The sequence below is a fragment of the Phoenix dactylifera genome, chromosome 1 (genome assembly GCF_051530095.1).
Source record: "Phoenix dactylifera cultivar Ajwa chromosome 1, Ajwa_hap1_PhDact_Kaust_v1.1, whole genome shotgun sequence".
Lineage (NCBI taxonomy): Eukaryota > Viridiplantae > Streptophyta > Magnoliopsida > Arecales > Arecaceae > Phoenix > Phoenix dactylifera.
In genome coordinates, this window is record NC_143190.1 from 69,728,060 (window position 1) to 69,748,618 (window position 20,559).

Genomic DNA, 20,559 nt, shown 5'->3' on the forward strand with positions numbered 1-20,559 from the left:
GAGCCGACCTCGCCGAATGCATGATACAACCTCTCAACGGATTCGGCCTCACCAACAACCGTACCCATGTGTGCGCCCACGCCCTCTTACGTGGCCATACATTGCAACGCCACCGCGCCATGCTTCGATAGCTGGCCCTCGACAGTCAAAAGACAGCACCATGACTACTCTGGCCATACTCTGCTACGACTGTCAATATCTTACCGTTGTTGAGAGCGGACAGTACCACACGCCACTGGCCAGCCTTAGCTGTGCGCCATTCGACTCAGAGTCACCCTCCTCTCATGATGAGGGTGGACAATACTTTTGCCACCTGGGCCTCTCCACCGGGACTACAAATAGCTCGGTCATGTAACTTTTAAAGGACTTTTGGCTGGATCAAATTTACCCCACTCTAACTTGATCTTCAGAGGGCCCTCACCGGATACACCGGTGAGGTTTTGTGCAAGTCCGTCGCCGCCGCCGCGCAGGAGGTGGCCCCCGTTTTCTTCCTCCAAGGACCAGCGGCTCCCTCGACTCCTCAGGCGTGGTCACCCTCAGACCAGATTTGAACCACAACACTACCAATAACTCGGGCGTCCTACCGCGACGACTGGGCTAGTTCCCACCACTGGCCTATAAGCCTCCAACTCCTGAGTGATCACAGCATGACGCAAGGCTCTAGATAGTGCATCCGCACAAATGATAAATAGCAGGAGGGATAGGCGACATCCCTGGCGCAACCCTCTCGAGGGCTCGAAGAAACAAGATGGCGTACCATTCACCAGGATAGCAAAAGACGGAGCCCACAACCCATGATCTACCGAATCCATGTTTCATGAAAGCCAAACCCCTGCAAAGACTGCTACACAAAATTCTAACGCACCCTATCGTAGGCTCTCTCTATATTAAGCTTGACTCCTATTAAACTTCTCTTCATCGAGGCTCTACTCAAATCAAATATAAACTCCTGTGCTATTAGGACATTATCAAAGATACTGCGGTGGTGCTCGTAGAAGCGGCGCACCCGCCGCTTCATCCCACTGTCTTGCAACCAACGCCAAAGTGTTACCTCGCTGGTTTCATACACCGCTCTCTCTTTCTCTCTCGTATTGGCGAGAATACGGAGATTGGCGGAGACAAGTGATGAACAAGAAAGAGCATCCCAGCCGTCTGATATGAATTTTCTTTTTTTTATGTAGTGTTTGCTTCGATCCAAGAAGAGCATCCCAGCCGTCTGATATACCAACTGTCACGCATTAGAGATGGGTAAAGTGAATCCTGGTACGGCGGGGGGGGGGGGGATGGCCGGACTGTTCGAGAAGCAGGCGGCGACATATGCGGAGGCGCGGCCCCAATACCCGAAGGAGTGGTTCGCTAAGCTCGCATCTTTGACCGCCCGTCACGAGCTGGCGTGGGACGCCGGCACCGGAAATGGCCAGGCCGCCGTCAGTGTAAGCACCCCCCTCCCCCATTCTCTTTCTTAATTTCTATCCCATGGTGCCATGAATCATCATACCGAAACGCCTGAGGGAGCTTAATTAGCGGCGACCTGGAAATTGCACTTCTAGTCAGATAACGTTATTGCATCACTTCTTTGTCATATCATTTGCAATCTCCTGCATCGATCCGCTCCAAAATAGGGACTTCCCAGTTGTAATTAACACGGGATCCGAGCAGGTAGCGGAGCACTACGAGCAGGTGATAGCAACGGATGTGAGCGAGGCCCAGCTGAAGCACGCCATCCCGCACCCTAAGGTCCGATACGTCCACACGCCTCTCTCTACGCCGGAACCAGACCTTGTTTCCATTCTCGGGGGCGAGGGCTCGGTGGACCTGGTGACCGTGGCCCAGGCCGTCCACTGGTTCGACCTCCCAAGCTTCTACTCCATCGTCCACCGTGTTCTAAGAAAGCCCGGAGGAGTAATTGCTGTCTGGGGCTACAACTACAGCATGAGCCCCTTGGAGGACGTGATGAAGCGTTTGTTTGAGACCACCAAAGCTTACTGGGACCCTCGGGCTTGGTATGCCTTCAATCGCTATCGGACCCTCCCATTCCCATTCAAAAGCATTGGTTTGGGATCCGAAGGCGCTCCCATGGAGCTTGACATGGAACAGGACTTGTCTTTTGATGCCTTCCTGGGTGTGTTGAAGTCGTGGTCTGCTGTGACCACCGCCAAGGAGCGAGGAGTGGATTTGTTATCTGAAGGAGTGGTCAAGGAGCTGGAGACTGCTTGGGGTGGTCCTTCGCTTGTTAGGAGGGTCACTTACGAGGCCTTCATTCTTGCAGGCACGCCTAAGATGGAAGTCTGACATTGTTAAACTCCAACAAGGTTTTCTCCGGACTTGGGGTTCCCATCAGACCGCCAAGTTCGTGAACTTTTGGGCATGCTGTTGCCTCCTCTGCCCTTGTTTTGCCTAAATTCTCTCATGCTTCAAAATGTAGGCAACGGTGATATGTAATAAAAAAAACCTTATATGCTATTTAATTAAACACAATTCAAGGCTCCATGACATATGCAAGAGACGTGCATTAATCTTCTATCAGATCATCCAACCTACAAACAACCTTGATGATCGGAGTTGTTTCTTCCCTCTATGGTTTCGTAAAATTGCTTAAAAACAAAAAAAGCAATCTGAATGCACCCGGCTCTCGCTATTACTTTTTAGTTTTTTAAGAACACATTTTCATATCACTACTAAAATTATCTATAATTCTACCTTTTCTTGTTGATCTATGATATCTGCTTGATTTTTTTTCCATTTCAGTAAGGTGATGAAATGAACAAATAATGCCTTTCTACAAGCAACCAATCTCTCTCTCTCTCTCTCTCTCTCTCTCTCTCTCTCTCTCTCTCTCTATATATATATATATATATATATATATATATATATATATATATATTAAACTCACCATGGAAAAGCTTATATGATATAATATATGGCCAAAACTTCAAACTGTCTCTTTATCCATGAGCATTTACTTTCTTGTGTAAACCTTCCCTTTGACAACCTATTGTAACTAGCGTGATGTACAGTTTAATTCTTGCTTCTTACTAGCAAGAGAAAAACAAGGTGAGACATATATCTCTTAAAAGACAATGGGTGTACAGAATTTGCATCCTTTGTTGTAGGACTTGATGGCTGGAAAAAATGCATTTCAAATTTTGCGGGTTTCTCGTGCATACCGAGAAGCTATTCAAGCTCCTAATTATTTAGCAAAAATAGATTGAATTTCTGACTTTGTCATTCAAGCTGATGCCCAAGTCCATCTAGAGTTTGCTGCTAGTTTGAGGACAGATGCCTTGGGGGTTACCTGAATGATGAAGATACTGAAACAGAGCATATATATCTTCATGATTAATGCCTATAACAGTGAAATAGTGACTCTTGGTTTTCCAGATCAACTCTATTGCCTTTGGGGAAAGCTAAAATGTTAGGGAGGTTTTATCAGTGCCTTTCACATGATCAGCTCTGAGTTCATAGTTGCAAACAGTTATCTTTTGTCATGGCACTTGCATAACTTTTCTATCTTGCTAAAAGAAATGTCAACAGGTTTCAAAGGTGCTTGATGCTAATGCTAACTAATACAATTGCTGGAGTATGTACGTTGGAGCTAATGGACATGTGAGTCTATTGGAGGTTTCTCAAAGCTACCAGGGTCTTTTTTATTCACCAGTTTACCTCTCTATAGAACTCAGAGTGGCTTGTAAAGTGTTGGTTGATGTATCTATCTTATAGTTGGTGTTTGGTTTGTTATACTTCAAACTTTCAGCTATGTAGCTCCATAGTGGTTTGAATTCCTGAGTATCTTACTACCATGTACCAATTTTGTTTTCCTAGTTTGTTGGTTTAGTTCGAATGGATTGCTTTCATAAGAGGAAGGGGTGGAGAAAACTGAAACAGGTCTTGCAGATCCAGTATAGAAAATATCTCCCTTATACATGTATTATTTATCAGTGAACACTTATCAAATGTTTGCAGTTTACTTCTCAATGGTACAATGAACATTTTGATAATTTTGAACTTTTCTTAATGGCCATGCAGGATTTGTCAGAATGGGAGAGGTAGGACGATATTCCCATGAGTTTATGATGATGTGGAAATTATGATGGTTGATAAGGTGTTGTAACCTGTCAACTAATATTGCAGTCAGTACTAATTTATATATTAATCTCATATATATGAATTTGTTGCACAGAATTTTAATATATGCATTTATAAATTTAAATTTTATGTGGTTATTTTAGTTATACAGGGTTACACAGGTATTCATTCAACCCTCAGGGAAGAAGACCAATTGAAGATATTGGAAGCCAATGTTTTGACAATAGACCAATTGAAGATAGTAGAAGCCAGAGTTTTGACAATCTGTTGTTTAGGTCATTCATCCAACAATTTGTGGAAAACTACTTCATGCACAATTTGATCCAAGACCTAGCACAATCTGTTTCTCTTGATGAATGTTTTAAAGAAAGCAATGGCAAGCTGCACAAAATTCCTGAAAAGGCTCTTCTCTTGTTTCTGGTTTCTGATCATCTAGAGCCAACTGCATTCAGCAACTTGCAAAAATTCAGGAGACCATGCACACTTCTTTTCTTGCATGACTGTAAAGGCTGGATTTGATCGCATTCCTAAAAGAATTGTTTATAAAGCCTACAGGTGCTAGACTTAAGTCGCAATGACATAATATATTTGCCAATTCTATTGGTAATCTAAATCATCTCCATAACATGAGTGTCTCTTGCACAAGCATAGCAAGACTACCCGAAGCAATGGGAAACCTCCACAGTATGCAAACACCAAAGCTCAAAGCAGGTCCGGTTCATGAACTGCCAAAAGGTATTACAAAATTGATAAACCTGTGCCATCTTAAAGCAAAAGTTGAGTAGATTTCCACTATAGCTGGAATTGGAAGCTTAATTTGACTCCAGGGATTAGCGAAATTTAAGGTACATAAAGAGGGTGGACACAAGACGGCCGAATTAAAGGATATGATAGCTTCAAAAGGTTCAAAGTTCACAGATAGATATAAAATTGGGTTTGTTTGATAGTATTAATTAATTCTTTTAATGTTTAAACAATGGCATTTGTAGGGGTGTATGATGGTATTTTATATTGAAGAAATGTCAACAAGGTCAATTGCAAAGTCCATCTCATGAAACAGGCTTTTCATTAAACTCAGAGCATGGGTTTGATTTGCTGCATCAAAATAACATTCTACTGTTGTCACTCAGCTGCAAGAAAGTGACATATACTTTCCATATTGATCTTAATGGCTTGGTCACTAATTGGAAAACTTTTGGTTAAGATTTCTTCAGTAATGACACTAAACTTTCTTAAGTCCCATAATGGATTCATACAAACTATGGTTTTCCTTCTCTTTCACCTGTTTTCATGAAGGTAAAATCCCAATGTTTTGTCTTATCAACAGATTGTGTTGCGCTGTCAGAGATGTTGAATTTGCAAGGTGTCATGTCATTAAACATCATTTAGATCAGGACACATACAGCAATTAAATTTACTTGTCTTAAAAATCCAATGATCGTTGGTCCTAGTTGTTTTATGTTTGATATTGCCGAGCAAAAAAGTAACATTTAATGAACAAGTCTGACCTATGAAAATGGCATCAATATGACTATGTTCTGACACTGATTCAAAAGTAGATTCGTAAATTGTCATCAGCTCCAGATTTCTTCACATACTTCTGTATGATTGCCATCCCATAAAATCAAGCCTAATGAAACAAAATCAATCAAAACAACAGATAATCATAATTTTTCTATTTAGCAACTAAATCCACTGAATGCCAACATATTTTTAAAAGATGATAAAGGAAAGGAGTAAAAACAGTCCTTGGATAACTTGAACAAACAGTCGGCATGCAGAACGAGTTGTCCTTCGAGCAAACCTGACACAAAAGATGTCTGAATTCCTGTGACAATATTCGAGTGTTTGTCTTCTATCCAAACATGTCTCAACCTTGCGAGGTTTAAACTAGTACAGCTGGCAAAGCCATCAGGATACCGATGACCTAGGGTTGAGAACCATCTTCATCCTGATATCGCCCAGGTTTCTTCTTATCTTATTTCTCAAAAAGATCTGTTATTAACTAACTAAACTCATCTTAACCTAGTAAATAACAATAGTATTTAAACTAGTTGTGTTGAGATTGCAAGGAACCGAACCTAACTTTTTAAAACCAATTTCACACAATTCTCTGTTGGAATAAGTGGTGCTCAATCCGCATGCAGGAGGAGCCACATGCAAAACTCCACTGAGTGCAAAAACAAGCTAGCTTGCAATCAATGCAGGATCCAGTCAAGAGAAGTACTTGTAATAAATTAGAAACAATCAAATGAAAACTATATATAAAGATGCTTTCATTTTCGTTCTTGCATTCAGAAGGAAAAAAGGAATACAGCAGATAACCCACATAACATTGAAATAGAAAACCAGGACAGTATTTATTCAAATTAACAGCAGCTACTTTTACAACACTGTTATACAGCTGTATTATTATTATGTACACATTTAAATACTGGAGTCGGTATAATACAAAAGGCTGTAAAAGTCGACATTACTATACAGACTCCTGAAGCATTCCTTCTTCATCACCCAAAGTTCATTGATTAATGCCAGAACCCAAAGTAATGGGCTTTCGCAACCAATACTGCTGAAACCTCTGCTTTGCGTACTCCATATAATCGAAGTCGATTTCATTCACATGCTCCTGAATATAAAGGGATCAATAAATGAAAAGGTGGCACAAGAGGCTGAGCACATGTAACTCCACAAACAGTAAACAGCTTACCGAAATTATTCCCCACAGACCCCAAATCAGATGACTTGCGAGAGCATACTTTTCGACACTTTGGAGTAGATCATCAACCTCCGCATCGTCAGCATTCTCGCCTATTAAGAAAAGGAAACAAAATTTTGAAGTAAGAACACAAGTTTGAGAACAGCAAATTCAGAAAAAGAGTGCAGTGCAAGTTAGTGCATCTGCATGTCTAACCTTTAGTGAGAATAGTGAAAACAAATCAAGTTATGAATCAGGTCTATACAACACCATTCTAGACAACAAGATTACCATTATCTGACTCAACTGATCCTTCATCTGTAAGCATGTGAACAAATCTAATGAGGGCAGCATCTTATTGATATACACATCCCTTAAAAAGACCATCTTTATCAAAACAAAAATGGCCAATACTTGAATAATTCAGAAGGATTTTTCATCTGCTCCACCAGAAAGTGGTAGATGATGATCAGAAATTTTTGGGACGACATCGTTGTTGTTGTAGTTTTGCTCCAGGAAGTTTTATTTTTGATACCAAAGGTTAAAAGCAGAGGAAACTAGACACATTGACGGGCATATAAAATGTCATGATGAAGATGAAAGAAACATTGAAAATAAAACTCATGGTTACCTGAAGAACTCAGGTATATCTTGATGAATCTTTTGCGTTCCTCAAGATCTGTTATCAAGTAAACACCGAGTTAGATGCAGAGCATATCACTGCACTCTGTGGAATGCTTATGAGTATTTAAGAAAAAAAATAAACAAGAATAAAATATCAAAAAATTTAGTGCCAGGAATCAAGAACCTGGATATTTATTGTAGTCCAATACATGAGGTGTTTCTGTATGGTAGTCAGCAGCCATCTCACAGAAGTGATTAGCAAGGTCATATGCAATGGGGTTGAAGCTTGCATACTCATAGTCCTGGGGAAAAAAAAACGGAGAGATAAACACTGTTATAAGATACCTTAGATGTCTTCTTTTCCGTAGAAAAAAGGCTAAGGAATAGGCTATCAACATTCTAGAAATAATATCCATGCCAGAAATGTGCTAGCACCGATTGCAAAACTTATAAAACGCATTCAAAAATTTGAGAGGCAGCATGATTAAAACTTTCAGATAATTAAGAGGCTTGCTAAGCAAATGATTATAAATGATTTGCAATAGTATAGCAAAATCAAGAAAGATATATGCTCAAACATTGGAATGAGTACACATTGTTCCCAAGAATTTGCTCATACCCACTTCCCCTAAGAATTTCGTATTACAGCATCCTGGCAAGCATATTATGTACACTTGCAAGTACATAAATGCAGACTAAATGACTGGGATTTTTTGAAAAATTCCTTCTACATGTTGCACCCTTAGGATGGTGGGGACTTTTACAACACCTTATCCATGCTAAAAAATAATGAAATTTGACAAGCCAGCTATTCAGTATAATATCTACACTCGCCAGACTACTTTGTGGCTTCAGTAAAGAACAGCACATGTTCATATTGATGGACTGAAAAAATGTTGAAGTTTTAGGTGATTGAAATGCTACAGAGCTCACATAAGTGATAAAGCAAGAAACTTACTATTATAGTCACTAGCCTGGTCTCTTCATCGATCATAATGTTTCCATACTGAAGATCATTATGACAAAACCCTGTCTTCTGTCCGTCTTGTGTAATTTCTTTCTCCAAAGTAGTGATCTCCTCTTCTAAAGTATCCAAGCAAAATTCTTCAGCTTCTTCAGCAGAGCAGAGACTCTTGGCTGCTTTAAGCCAATTTCTGAAGGGGAACAGAAAAAGTGAGTGACCTGCCCTACTGTTTCCTTTAGGCTATACTACAATGTACAGAAAGCAACTATATTGTACCTTAGTCTGTCCCAGAGGAGTGCATGTTTTAGGCCAGGCATATCGAGATCATGAAACTCCCTCAGTTTCGATGCTATCAGAGCAGATATTTCTGGGTCATGCAGATCAGCAGCTGAAAGTGTCTGAAATTTCAAGAATATCAACTCTATATTAGAACAACTCTTAAATGGTAGCCCAGAATAACATATATGAACAGTATTTAAGAGAAATTGTCTTATAAATTTGTTTATATCTCTTGTTTATTTCAACAAAATCAACATCTTGCTCATTCAGTTAACAGGTAAAGGAAGATAGATCCATCAATTGCATCATCATCCTAATTGATGACTTTCTGATAGTGGTAAGTCCTTCGGGATCAACCAACATGATAAATTGATTTAATACAACATGTTCCTCTCATATGCAATTAGTACATGATATTATTTTTTAGACAGACAAAAGAACAGAAACAAGATTCTTGATTCATTCATACATACATAGGGACATACATGAATGCATGTATGCGTGTGTGATAAGCCTTTCTTGGAAGGAAGAAGATGTCTAATTTCATTTTCTCCGCATACATAGTAGGCACTCCCTTCTACAGAGGAAATCAAAGGAGTGCTAAAACACTCTTGGATATAAATGAGGTTTATCTTACAATACCTTTTCTCTGTCCTGTTACCCAAGTTAAAATCAGCAGGCATATCCTCCAGAACCATGCATTCCAATAGCTTCCAGGTCAACTCATCTTGAACACAGGAATATTTTCCTAATAAATAGAGCCCAAAGCACCGGAGAAAAAAATTCGTAAACAAAAAGATCAAAACACTAAAGATTCTAAAGCTGCGGTAAATGCTCTAAACCAAGGTCTGCAGTACCAGAACCAATACCCATGTTGGTAGATAGGCGGTACGGTATGGTATTCAGTACGGTATGGTACGCTTTTGTGCCGTGCCATTTTGACTTGAACTGATCGGAAAACGCAAAGGAGGGGGAGAGAAAGAAGGAGAGAGAGGAAAAAAGAGTGACATGGAGGAGGGAGGGAGGGAGGGAGGGAGGGAGGAGGAAGGGAGGGAAAGTGCGGAGGAAAGAGAGAGGTGGAGGGAGGGGAGATGGATAGAGAGTAGAAGGAGGAAGAGAGAGGGAGAGGGCGGCGGTGAGCGATGGCCGCCGGAATAGGACTGAGGGAGGGGGAGAGAGGGCTTGCGAAGCCCTCTATCCTCCGCCCTTGTTCCGATGAAAGCTCTCTCTCCCCCTCCCTCGGCCCTGTTTCAGCGGCTGTCACTCACCGCTGCCTTCTCCCTCTTCTCTCTCCCTCCCTTCCTCCCCCCCCTCTCTCTTGCTTCCTCTTTTTCGTTCTCTCTCTCCCCCTCTTTCTCACTGATTTCTCAATTTCATTGTTCGAATTATCCCAATCCATGCCTGATATAACTAGATACGTCCGAAACCGGATGGTTTGGAACGATTCTGCCTTTTAAGCTCAAAATATTCTTGATGAAAAGAAAGAAAAACAGTTATTTTTTCAAGAAGTTTTGGCCACACTAGTTACTAAATATGCAAATGAAGAAGCAAAAAAAATGGGGCCCGTCTAAAGCAGATAACTTCATCTGTTTAAAGGAAGAAAGAAAGAAAGCGGAAAGGATAGCAGTATAAAGTATCTATTCGTTTCTTCAAAATTTTCAGATAAGGTGCTGAAGAAATTAAAGCAGAATAACATAGTGAGAATCCAAGAACAAGAGAACAATAAGAATTACAAAACAATTAACAGAAGATGATAAATTCAGGAGACTAAACTATGCTTGAGCAATCAAAAAATCTAAAAGCAGAGGAACCCGATGTTCATATATCCATAAGAGCAAGAAGAATAAGTGCATGCGCATGCCTTTGAAAATCCAAGATTCAACAAACAAAATTGCGACTTTACCCTAGCATGGATGAACTCCTCGACCCGGCCATTGGAGAAGCGGCCGAGCAGGCGGGGCCCCTGGCCGTGCCTGGACATGCACTCGAACGTCCGGACTTCGTCCTCCCGATCGAAGAAGGCCTCGACCCCTTCCCCATAGATCCGGAGCAGGACCTTCCTCGCCTTCGCCCCTTTGCTCTCCTCCGTCGTGGGCCATTTGATCTGGAACACCTCGTTCGTCATGGCCCCCTTGAGCGGCACCACTTCCAAGACCTTGGAGTCCACCACGTCGCCCCAGCTCGAGGCCAGGCCGTGCAAGATCCCCCGTGCCTCCTTCGGGATCACCGCCTCCTTGCCGTTCATCGCTTCCTCGATCTCAACGGTCACCATCTTGGTATTGGAAAAGAGAAGAACCTCGGCCAAGAAGATCCCTGAAAAGACCTGCTTTCCCGACGGCCAAGAAACTGATTTTCTTGGAGATTTTTACCAGAAAAACTGAGAAAACCGGATTTTCTTTTTTTGGTTTAAACTTCAACAAAAACGACGAGATTGGTTCGAAATGTTTGTAGTTCGCTCAATTTCTTGGGATCCGGAGCAAGAAAATCTCGGGAGACTTAACACAGCCAAGAAAGAAGCCTTCGTTCTTTGAGATTTCTCTGCAAAATCCCTGAAACAGAAAAGGCCTCCCCTTTTTCTCTAGGAATTATCGCAATTTTTGTTCACGCATCAAACTAGAGAGCCGGGCGCCTTACTTCCTTGAAGACTTCCTCGAAGAATTCTCACCGAAAAAGTGCAAGAAAACGATTCTTTTAACCAAAAAAAAAAAAAAAAAAAACGAGACTGGTTCAGATTGTTCGAAATTCAACCAATTTCTTTCGATCGGCAGCGGCAAGATCTCAGAAGAACGGGTAAAAGAAAAGAGACAGAATCTTCGATTCTTTTTAGCTTGGAAGGGAGACTTTAAGGAAGGAGATGACGAAACGGAGCGGGGAAAAGTCGTAGAAATAGTTGTCGGCTGCCGGAGTCGGCCGCAAACTTCTCCAAGAAGTAGACCGAGCAGAAAAATACACAAAGGAACGAATGGGATATTGCCACGTATCGGCTTCTCAGCTTCGTCTCGGTGGTGGGAACCGGCGACCTCAAGCGGCGATTGGGTTGCAGTGCTCGTTCTCGCGCTTCAAGGTGAGGGTATTTATAGGATCAGAGTGGGACCCACTCTCCTACTAAACTACTGGTGAATAGCCACGTGTACATGCGTGTGGGACCGGGGCCGGCCCGTCCGAAACTATGCTTAACGCGGTCAGCCGCGCTGGATGGTTGCCGCCCGACGAAGGTTGTAAGGAAACACGTGTACCTGTCCTTCAAAATGAGCCTCCTCGTTTATTGCGAGGGACACGCGTCGCAACAGTAGAGGAGGCGAATTTATGAATTCGATCTACTGGATAGAGAAAGTGACAAGATTCTATCCGTTTTTGACAAAAAAAAAAAAAAATCTCAGTACTTTTAACCGGACGAGATTCCATGCGGCGTGCATGGCCTACACGCCGTTCTGGATTCTGCTCGGCGATAATACGAAAATGCCACTGGAGAAATGCGAGGAGCACGTCACGGAAAAAGCGAGATTTGGCTTGCGGGTTTAGAATTGCGATAAGTCCGGAGACGTGGGTCCGACTCTTCTTTTATATCCCATGCTGCGATTGACAGGGAAATCGTGTCGAGCGTCGTCACGTCCGTGTCAGGAGTTGTTAAGACTGGTAAATCGCCAAAAGCAAGATATGACTTATCCAAATAAAAAGGGTTAAGCATAAAAAAATAAATCCTTTACACCGTCGATCACATCTGCCTGTTTACGTTGACCTCGTCTAATCAAACACTTATCTCGATGATAATTAAAGAAGGAGCGGCAATGATAGGGCGGCATACACTAATTTTCTTCAGAAGCAACGCAGCTGCGCTCACAGCGACGACACCGGGGAATAAAGCTTTACTGCATGCGGCAGAAATTTCCGGCATCACTAAGAGTTTACTCGCAGGATTGGCTAGAAAAATTTGAGACTCCCATCCCGCTACTATAGTACTTATTTTCTAGCTGTTTCCATCTTTTGACTTTTTCAAGATTAACTTCGATGACAGTATAGCTAAAAAGAAAGATGAGGAGGTGTAAAATTTATCATCAAAAATTGCGATGCCAAACTGATGGTAGTAGGTGGCCGGCAGATCTTCAACACCTTCATTGTGTGCGCCGAACTTAGAGCAACATGAGAGAGCGTTACCGATGCGAATAGGTACTGGGCACGGACTGCATTTTTTTGGAGGGGGACTCGACCACTGTGATCGAATGGGTCCAAAATCGGAGGTGCACTGCTGAGGAGAGGCCGCTGTTCTACGACATTCACCGACTTCTTGGGAAGTGTGACTTCTATCTGACTACACATGTTTTCATACATGCAAATTGTGCTGCTAACTGAATTGCCTCCTTTGCTACACATCACTCAGGGAATTTTAATGTCTGCATCGGAGCCTCTTTGTAGCCATTTGTTCTCCGATTTTGTTGGCCATAGTTATACTCAACAAACCGTTGTACCAAAAAAAAGAAGAAGCATATACCACTAAAAAAATTAAAATTTATATATTAAATTAAAAACTAAAAAAAATAATTTTGAAAAAAAATGTATAGCATATATTATATATATATGCGCATGCATGCATCATGCCTTGATGAAATGATAGACCGCAAAAAAATAGTCTAATTGAGTCCAACTAACAACACCAAGAAAAAATATATTTTTTCATAGTCTTTAGCTCGACAAATTTTAATCATCTTTTATCTTAATCCATCTCTAGCCTAATACTTTTATTGGCACCATGATCTATATTGCTGCTTTGACATCTTTATACTTACTTGAGTTGTTTGAATCACCTACTTGGAAATGTTGTACTAGATAAGGAGAACCATCAAATGACCAGAACTTTAGGAAATTAATAATAGTGCTATTCTTTTCTAGTAATCGATTTCTTTGGACCTGCAATAATGATTTGAAAAATTATCGAAATCTAGTGTTCTAACAATGATATGTGTTATAGTATAGATATCCTAATTTAAAATTGTCAAACAAATTAACACTAGTATAAAATCCTGCTCACATCAAAAGTGCTAAAACATGAAATCAGGAGCATAAACTGGTTTCATGCTTAAGAAAATACTGTTGCAAAATATATAAGACAAATATGTTTAGCTAAGTAAACAATAAATAGATTTTACAAAACTGTTCGATCGAGGACATAGTCGTAGCATGGTGTGATGCATTACATCCGAGTTTTGATATTTTCTTGGAAGCGTGACAACCTTTAAACGTGCCTGTCTGTTTCAAAGCCATCCCCGGCTGAGTTTGGAGAATGATACGCTTCGTTTTTTGCTTCAAGGAGATGCCCTTGGCAGTGCCCCATGTTAGTAATGGACCCGTTTATAGATGAAATATGCTCCAAACGACTTAGTTTTCCGGTATCGAAGGCTTCCTTTAGTTAGGTCAGTAGGGGGTCTAGATTCTCCACTTCTTATTACCAAGTACATAAGCGGTTGAATCAAAGTTTTAGGGATCGGGTCATTCATGAGTTCTTTCTTTATCGCCTATGATGTCGAAATAGCAGCTAGTAGTTAAACTCGTCGGCTGAGAACAGTAAATCGAACACATATCTTAAGGATAGATATTTGTTGTGCCCATCACTGTCAAAGAAAAAGTTTCAGCTTGCAGCAAATATAAACTATGCCCTTTGTCTATCGTTTTCTCTCTATGAAATCAAGCACTTGGAATATAATAGTAATACACGTTATTTTGCACATCTTAAACAATTGAGTCTCTTTTCCCTTTTTTTTAATTAAAAGAAAGACAGACGATTCTTATTTCGGGTTGGCCAAATGAGTGGACTATATCTAAAGATGCATTATTGGCATCTATCGTCCTTCGTACTGAAAATTCTCTTTTTCTTCACTCGACTAAATGGAAATGGGCCACCGTCATTAGATCTCCGTTGACCAGCTCCTCCACCATTCTTTGTGGAAAGGAGACATTAGGGATTCCTCAATGCTGCCCAAGCTCAAGGCCACCGCAACTTTAGACTTTTATCATATCGTGCGTGCACGAGGGCTATATTATATTACAAACTAAATTTTACTTATATATATAAAGTCAAAAATAAAATTATCATACCGGTAGGTACTAGAATGTACCATATCAAATTAGTACTGAATTTTGTACTGTACAGACATTCGATACATCTCACCGTTTCGTATCATACTGAGGGATTTGGTACTGAGACAGCAAGTCTTGATCAAAAAAAATCTCTACAAGCAATAGCCACTTTTTGTTATAGGAACTTCTTGCAAAGCCTGACATACTTTGTAATGAAAAAGGCTTTTTAGATAGAATTTTGAGACCAAATGAAAGTAATAAAAAATTTTAATACACCGATCAGATATATGTTTCATCTCGGAAGCAGTGGGTCATGGAGATCACGAAAATAGATTAGATTTAAAGGGCTTCATTGCATAAAATTCTAGCAACATATTTTTTTGTTAGATTTTTTCCCTTAACATCCCATTGTTTCGTTCACGGCTTCACATGAAGTGTCGTAGCTCGATCTTGTTTCTCTAATTACTGCAAGAGAGCCATTCAATTTTTTGACATCTTTTTTTTTTTGGAGGAATATTATGTTTTTTCTCATGTGTGAATAAAATTAAACTATGATTTTCTAATTGCAGCTGTTGTGTGTTACATTGATCCCTCGAGTCTATATTGTGCTTCTGATTGATTGCCCACAGTTGATTGCTTCAATGACGGCATATATACACAATCCCCAACAAAAAGGGGAGAGATAACGACATATATTAGAAAAGGCCAATTGAAATAAACTAACGAGTAGACATGTTTGGCTTGAATTGGCTAATGGATGGTGATGCTATATAGCAAGTCAGGTAATAAAATGATCAAAATTTCTTATGATGAGTTCCATCTTGAAATATTTTTATTATTCAACTATTGAATCCAGTGAGTGACCAGAGATCCATGATGATAGGATCCGAGCTAAGCATTCTAAGAATCATTGCAATACCAAATTGAGGAGATTATTGTGTTCGGAAAAGCTCGATTACCTGCAATGCATCATTCTCATTTCAATAATTTCAACTGGGCTTTTAGATAATGGTCATTACAAAGTCATAACAGCCATTCCTACCTGATAATATTATCACAAAGATGGAATGCACAAAGAAAGGTGAAAAAATAAAATGAAATAAAACAAAACAAAGAAACAAAAAAAAAGGGAGAAAAAAAGAAAGAAAACCCAAGCAAGGATCAGGAGGAAACAATCACTTGGCATACTAAAGGACAACAGGGACTCCATCAAGGCGAACGACTTCGCCACGCTAGCATTACATGGATTTTCGCATTCAATGAAAATTTGAAGGGCTTTGCCGTAACAAGTTGGGTTTGTTTCAGGCAAGCAAAGAGATAACGCCAACCAAAATATTCTTCAATTGTGGCAAGCCAATCTTTTGAAAAGTCTTAGCTTTCAGCTTTCCAAAGAAATCGCCGATGGTCGAGGGGACAATTTGTCATATCGCTTATCATGTTTGCCTTCATCAGGTAGTTGAATTCGTAAAGCATTGCGGCTATTCAGGCATGGAGACTTGCTGCAGACGATTGTATGGTAGATTGCATCTACTATATATTGGATCACACTCTGTTGAAGTTGTCTCAAAGCTTCCTTCCATGATCTCTGTCGACTAGGTCTTAAGATGGCCGACTTTGAAGTGGACATAGTTGTCGGCTGAGTCCATAGTTGGTGCGATTTGATTTTGAGATTGAGTTCTTGGAAGGCCATGGCCACCCTAGGAGCTCATGCAGGAGCGGTCCAATGTATTTAGGGGCCTAAGGCCGTTTGTCTTTAAGGCCTTCCCTGCAATGGACCGGCTTAAGGCGAACTCACAGGGGGGCCTTTTTTCTTTCCATGTTATCTTTGAGGTCTTTCCTGCAGTGGGCCTTCTTTGGGCCGGGGCCTTAGGCGACCGTCTAATTTGCCTAAGGGTTTGGCCGGCCCTGGGCTCATGCAAGGGCCATGGATGATTAAGAAAACTTCTCTTTGCCACTGAGACTTGCTAGCTTCAATGATGGAATAGGGGCAGTGAGAAGACCTAGATGGTAATAGGATGTTCCTGCTAATGTGCTTGTTGCTGTCGACTTGGTGCCAATGGTGGGTGATATGACATTAGGTATGCTTCCAAACCTAGGTCAGAGCACTCTTCCTGCCATCGATTGCTTCAAGATGTGTGCACAACCTAGTTCCAATAGAAACAAAATGGTAATAAGATCATGAGTCTCAGGGATGTGTTGACGCGGAAAAGTGCTAACAATTTGGTTCAACAAACGTTGAACCTGAAAAGAACAGGATTTTCAGAAAAGAAAGCAGAAGACTCTCTTAAGAATTATTCAATCCTTAATGACGGCTGGAAAAAAACTCTCCCACGAGACTTTAAAGATGTCTTTATATAGGCTCCATCATACCCCTAACCCTGATGGCAGAAATTACAGAAATACCCTGTGCAGAATAATAAAATATTTCTCACTAAAATAGAAATCTGAAGCAAAACAAAATCTTGAAATAAAAACAGAAATAAAGGATAGCTGTCATGCTCTTCCAACTTCCTTTTGGGCTTTCTTCAATCAAACGCTCCCTATAATCTGCAACCACCTGTTCTGCATCAGTCCCCTCCACTTGAGAACAATTCGCCCTCGAGTTAATATCTGGGTACAAGGGCGCCTCCTGACAGTGATATTCATACAGATCTGAAACATTGAAAGTCCTCGAAATTTCCATATCGCTAGATAGATCAATGACATAGGCGTTGTTACTGATCTTCTTCAACACTTTGTAGGGACCATACTTCTTTGGTTTGAGCTTGTTATAAGTTTCCATCGGAAATCTCTCTTTGCGTAAGAACACCATCACCATATCCCCTTCTTGGAACTCTTTGTACTGGCGATGTTTGTCTACTGCTGCTTTATATCTAGCATTAGCCTCCTCCAGCTTTTGTTTAACCTCAACCTGAACAACCTGAACTTGCTCCACCATGTTCTCCGCTGCAATACTATTTCCCTGAATTCTGGGTAGGCGTGCTAGATCCACTGCATGTCTAGGTTGCTTCAAGTAAACCAACGAGATAGGTGACTTACCAGTAGTACTATGGACTGTATTGTTATATGCAAATTCAGCTTGTGGCAAAGCATGATCCCACTGTTTTGGCTTATCCCCACATATGTTGCGAATTAAATTTCTAAGCATCCTATTCACCACCTCTATTTGGCTATCTGTTTGCGGGTGTGCCGTACTACTGAACTTCAAAGAAGTATCAAACATCTTCCATAGAGTAATCCAAAAATGACTCAAAAATTTAGAATCCCTATCAGAAGTAATGGATTGTGGAACCTCATGTAACCGGACAATCTTCCGAAAGAATAACCTTGCAATGTGGGATGCATTGGATGTCTTCTTGCAAGGAATGAAGTGCGCCATCTTTGAGAACCTATCAACTACCACAAACACAGAGTCTACCCCTCGCTGTGTATGCGGTAGTCCTAGCACAAAATCCATAGATAAATCCTCCCAAATATTATTAAGAATAGGTAAAGGAGTGTAAAGACCTGTATTTTGTGCCTGCCCCTTTGCTTTCTGACAAACAAAACACCTCCTCACTAGATTTCCCACGTCCCTCTTCAACTGAGGCCAATAATACCTCTTCTCTAGAAGTGCCATAGTTTTATCTCTTCCCATGTGGCCACTGAGACCACCTCCATGCAAATCCCGAATAAGCTTCTCTCTCAAGGAAACTTTAGGGATACATAAGTGATTTCCCTTTTACAAATATCCATCATAAATATGAAAGTCACCTGTAGGTTGTTTCGCTAAGCATGTCGACCATACATCCTTAAAGTCTTCATCTTCAGGATATAATTCCTTCAGACATTCAAAACCAACAAACTCTTGACTCAAGGTCACAAGCAATGGTGCTCTACGACTCAATGCATCGGCCACTTGGTTTAAAGTTCTTGATTTATGTCGAATAACAAAAAGGAACTTCTGCAAATAAGTAGACCACCGAACATGCATGTTGTTCATATGCTTCTGGCTATTTAAGAACTTCAACAATTGGTGATCAATATATAGAATAAATTTCCTCCGCACCAAATAATGCTTCCAGTGCTTCAAAGCTCTCACAACTGCATAAAATTCTTGATCATATGTGGACCATTTCTACCTGGCGTGACTATGTTTTTCACTGAAAAATGCAACGGGCCTCCCATCCGGGGACAGAACAGTCCCAACCCCTACTCCACAAGCATCACACTCTATTTCAAAGAGTTTGCAAAAATTCGGCAAAGCCAACACAGGTGCACTGCATAATTTCTCTTTAATCAAAGAAAAAGGCATAAAGGTGCTCGATGCCTTGGACAACCCAAAAGGCATGACCATCCACTCGTACAAGCCTTCTTTGGTTTTAAAAGCAGTCTTCCACTCATCCCTAGGCCGGATTCGGGTTTGATGATACCCACTCCTCAAATCAATTTTGGAAAACACTTTAGAACCTGTGCCAACGTATCCAGCATATTATCCAAACGAGGTTTGGAAAATCTATACTTCACTATAATTTTGTTTATAGACCGCCTGTCTATGCACATACGCCAACTTCCATCCTTCTTTGGTGTCAATAAGGCCGGAACAACACAAGGACTCATGCTTTCATGAATAAATCATTTCCTCAGTAACTCCTCTATCTTTTCTCTCAAAATTTCACCTTCCTTCGGGCTCATGTGGTAATGAGGGAGGTTTGGTAGGCTTGCTCCAGGCATCAAATCTATGTGATGCAGAATATCCCTCATAGGCGGCAATTAATTGGGTAAATCATCAGCTACTAACTCCTTAAACTCTTCCAGTAACTGCTGAACCTTCCTAGGCACTTCCTTCCCTACATCTTTTTCTGAATTCACAACCAAACTACCACCACGTGAACCTCCTGTGACCCCCTTGCTTCCATCTCAAAATCATGTTCAGATCTGGTCAGAGTTAGGAAAGATTTCCCCTCCATTCTTGTGGCTTTGGAGTTTCTGTTAGAATCTTTTGCAGGGACTATAGCTATGTTATGGCCTTCCCAAGCAAATAGATACACATTGTCTCTAGCCTTATAAGTTGCATCCACATCATATTGCCAAGGCCTTCCCAACAAAACATAACTAGCATCCATATCTATCACATCACAAACAACTTCATCCCTATAATATTTTCTAATTGAAATAGGAACTTTGTAAACTTCTGTCACCTTAACTGTTGGGCCTTTCTTTACCCAACCAATAAAGTATGGCGAGGGATCTCTGTCGGCAACTTCAAGTGATCTACCAGCCTTTTTGCCACAAAATTATCACAACTACCATTATCAACAATCATGTCACAAATCTTCTTGTTGATGGTACATAGTGACTGAAACATGTCATGTCGCTCGCTGGGACAAATCTTCTTGTTTGGCTGAACACAAAACCCGCTGTAAAACTAAATTAATTCGCTCCCCTTGGGTTTCTTCGCCAACCACATATACACCAGTGTCATAAATTAGCTGCTCTTCTTCTTCCTCAGGCTCTTCTTCGGGTTCGATCATGTTCACTGGCTTTCTTGTTGGACATTCATTAAAATGATGACCAGGCTTACCACCTCTGTAACACTTCATTGGCAGTACTGCTCTTGGGTAAGTATTTCAATTCTTGGGCTGTTCTATACTGCTAAATCCTGCAGGCTGCCTCTCCCCAGTGCCTCCACTGCTACTGCCATCCTTGCTTAGCGCACCAACTGGGCCTGATTGGATCGGATTTGAAGACTGTGGCACCCTTCCTTTTTCTGAAAAATTACTAGTATCGACATTACCTCTAAGTGAGTACTCTGATCTCCCACCATTTTTTTCGAACAGTTCTGCTTTCAATGCCATAT

At 40.9% G+C, this 20,559-nt stretch overlaps 2 protein-coding genes across 2 annotated transcripts; one reads left to right on the forward strand and one right to left on the reverse strand.

Annotated features, from left to right (window-relative positions):
• Positions 1–1,236: 1,236 nt before the first annotated feature.
• Positions 1,237–2,497, forward strand: LOC120109173 (uncharacterized). Its single transcript, XM_039122925.3, has 2 exons — positions 1,237–1,433; positions 1,660–2,497. The coding sequence occupies exons 1-2, from the start codon at positions 1,245–1,247 to the stop codon at positions 2,290–2,292; spliced, it is 822 nt and encodes a 273-aa protein (XP_038978853.3). The 5' UTR covers positions 1,237–1,244; the 3' UTR covers positions 2,293–2,497.
• Positions 2,498–6,421: 3,924 nt separating this feature from the next.
• On the reverse strand, positions 6,422–11,698 carry LOC120109172 (putative choline kinase 2). The gene is made up of 7 exons (XM_039122924.3): positions 10,552–11,698; positions 8,646–8,767; positions 8,364–8,559; positions 7,590–7,707; positions 7,413–7,460; positions 6,794–6,894; positions 6,422–6,712 (listed from the first exon to the last, which is right to left on the reverse strand). Exons 1-7 carry the CDS (start codon positions 10,918–10,920, stop codon positions 6,605–6,607), a joined length of 1,062 nt encoding a protein of 353 aa, XP_038978852.3. The 5' UTR covers positions 10,921–11,698; the 3' UTR covers positions 6,422–6,604.
• Between the last annotated feature and the right edge of the window lie 8,861 nt (positions 11,699–20,559).

What these genes read in the sequence shown, in the direction of transcription:
- LOC120109172 (XM_039122924.3), bottom strand. Translation starts at nt 10,920, where the DNA reads ATGGTGACCGTTGAGATCGAGGAAGCGATGAACGGCAAGGAGGCGGTG. An exon ending in AGGAGTTCATCCATGCTAGG is followed by an intron (nt 8,768 to 10,551) that starts GTAAAGTCGCAA and finishes TTGAAATTTCAG; the next exon opens with ACACTTTCAGCTGCTGATCT. An exon ending in GGACTACAATAAATATCCAG is followed by an intron (nt 7,461 to 7,589) that starts GTTCTTGATTCC and finishes ACTTGATAACAG; the next exon opens with ATCTTGAGGAACGCAAAAGA.
- LOC120109173 (XM_039122925.3), top strand. Translation starts at nt 1,245, where the DNA reads ATGGGTAAAGTGAATCCTGGTACGGCGGGGGGGGGGGGGATGGCCGGA. An exon ending in ATGGCCAGGCCGCCGTCAGT is followed by an intron (nt 1,434 to 1,659) that starts GTAAGCACCCCC and finishes GGATCCGAGCAG; the next exon opens with GTAGCGGAGCACTACGAGCA.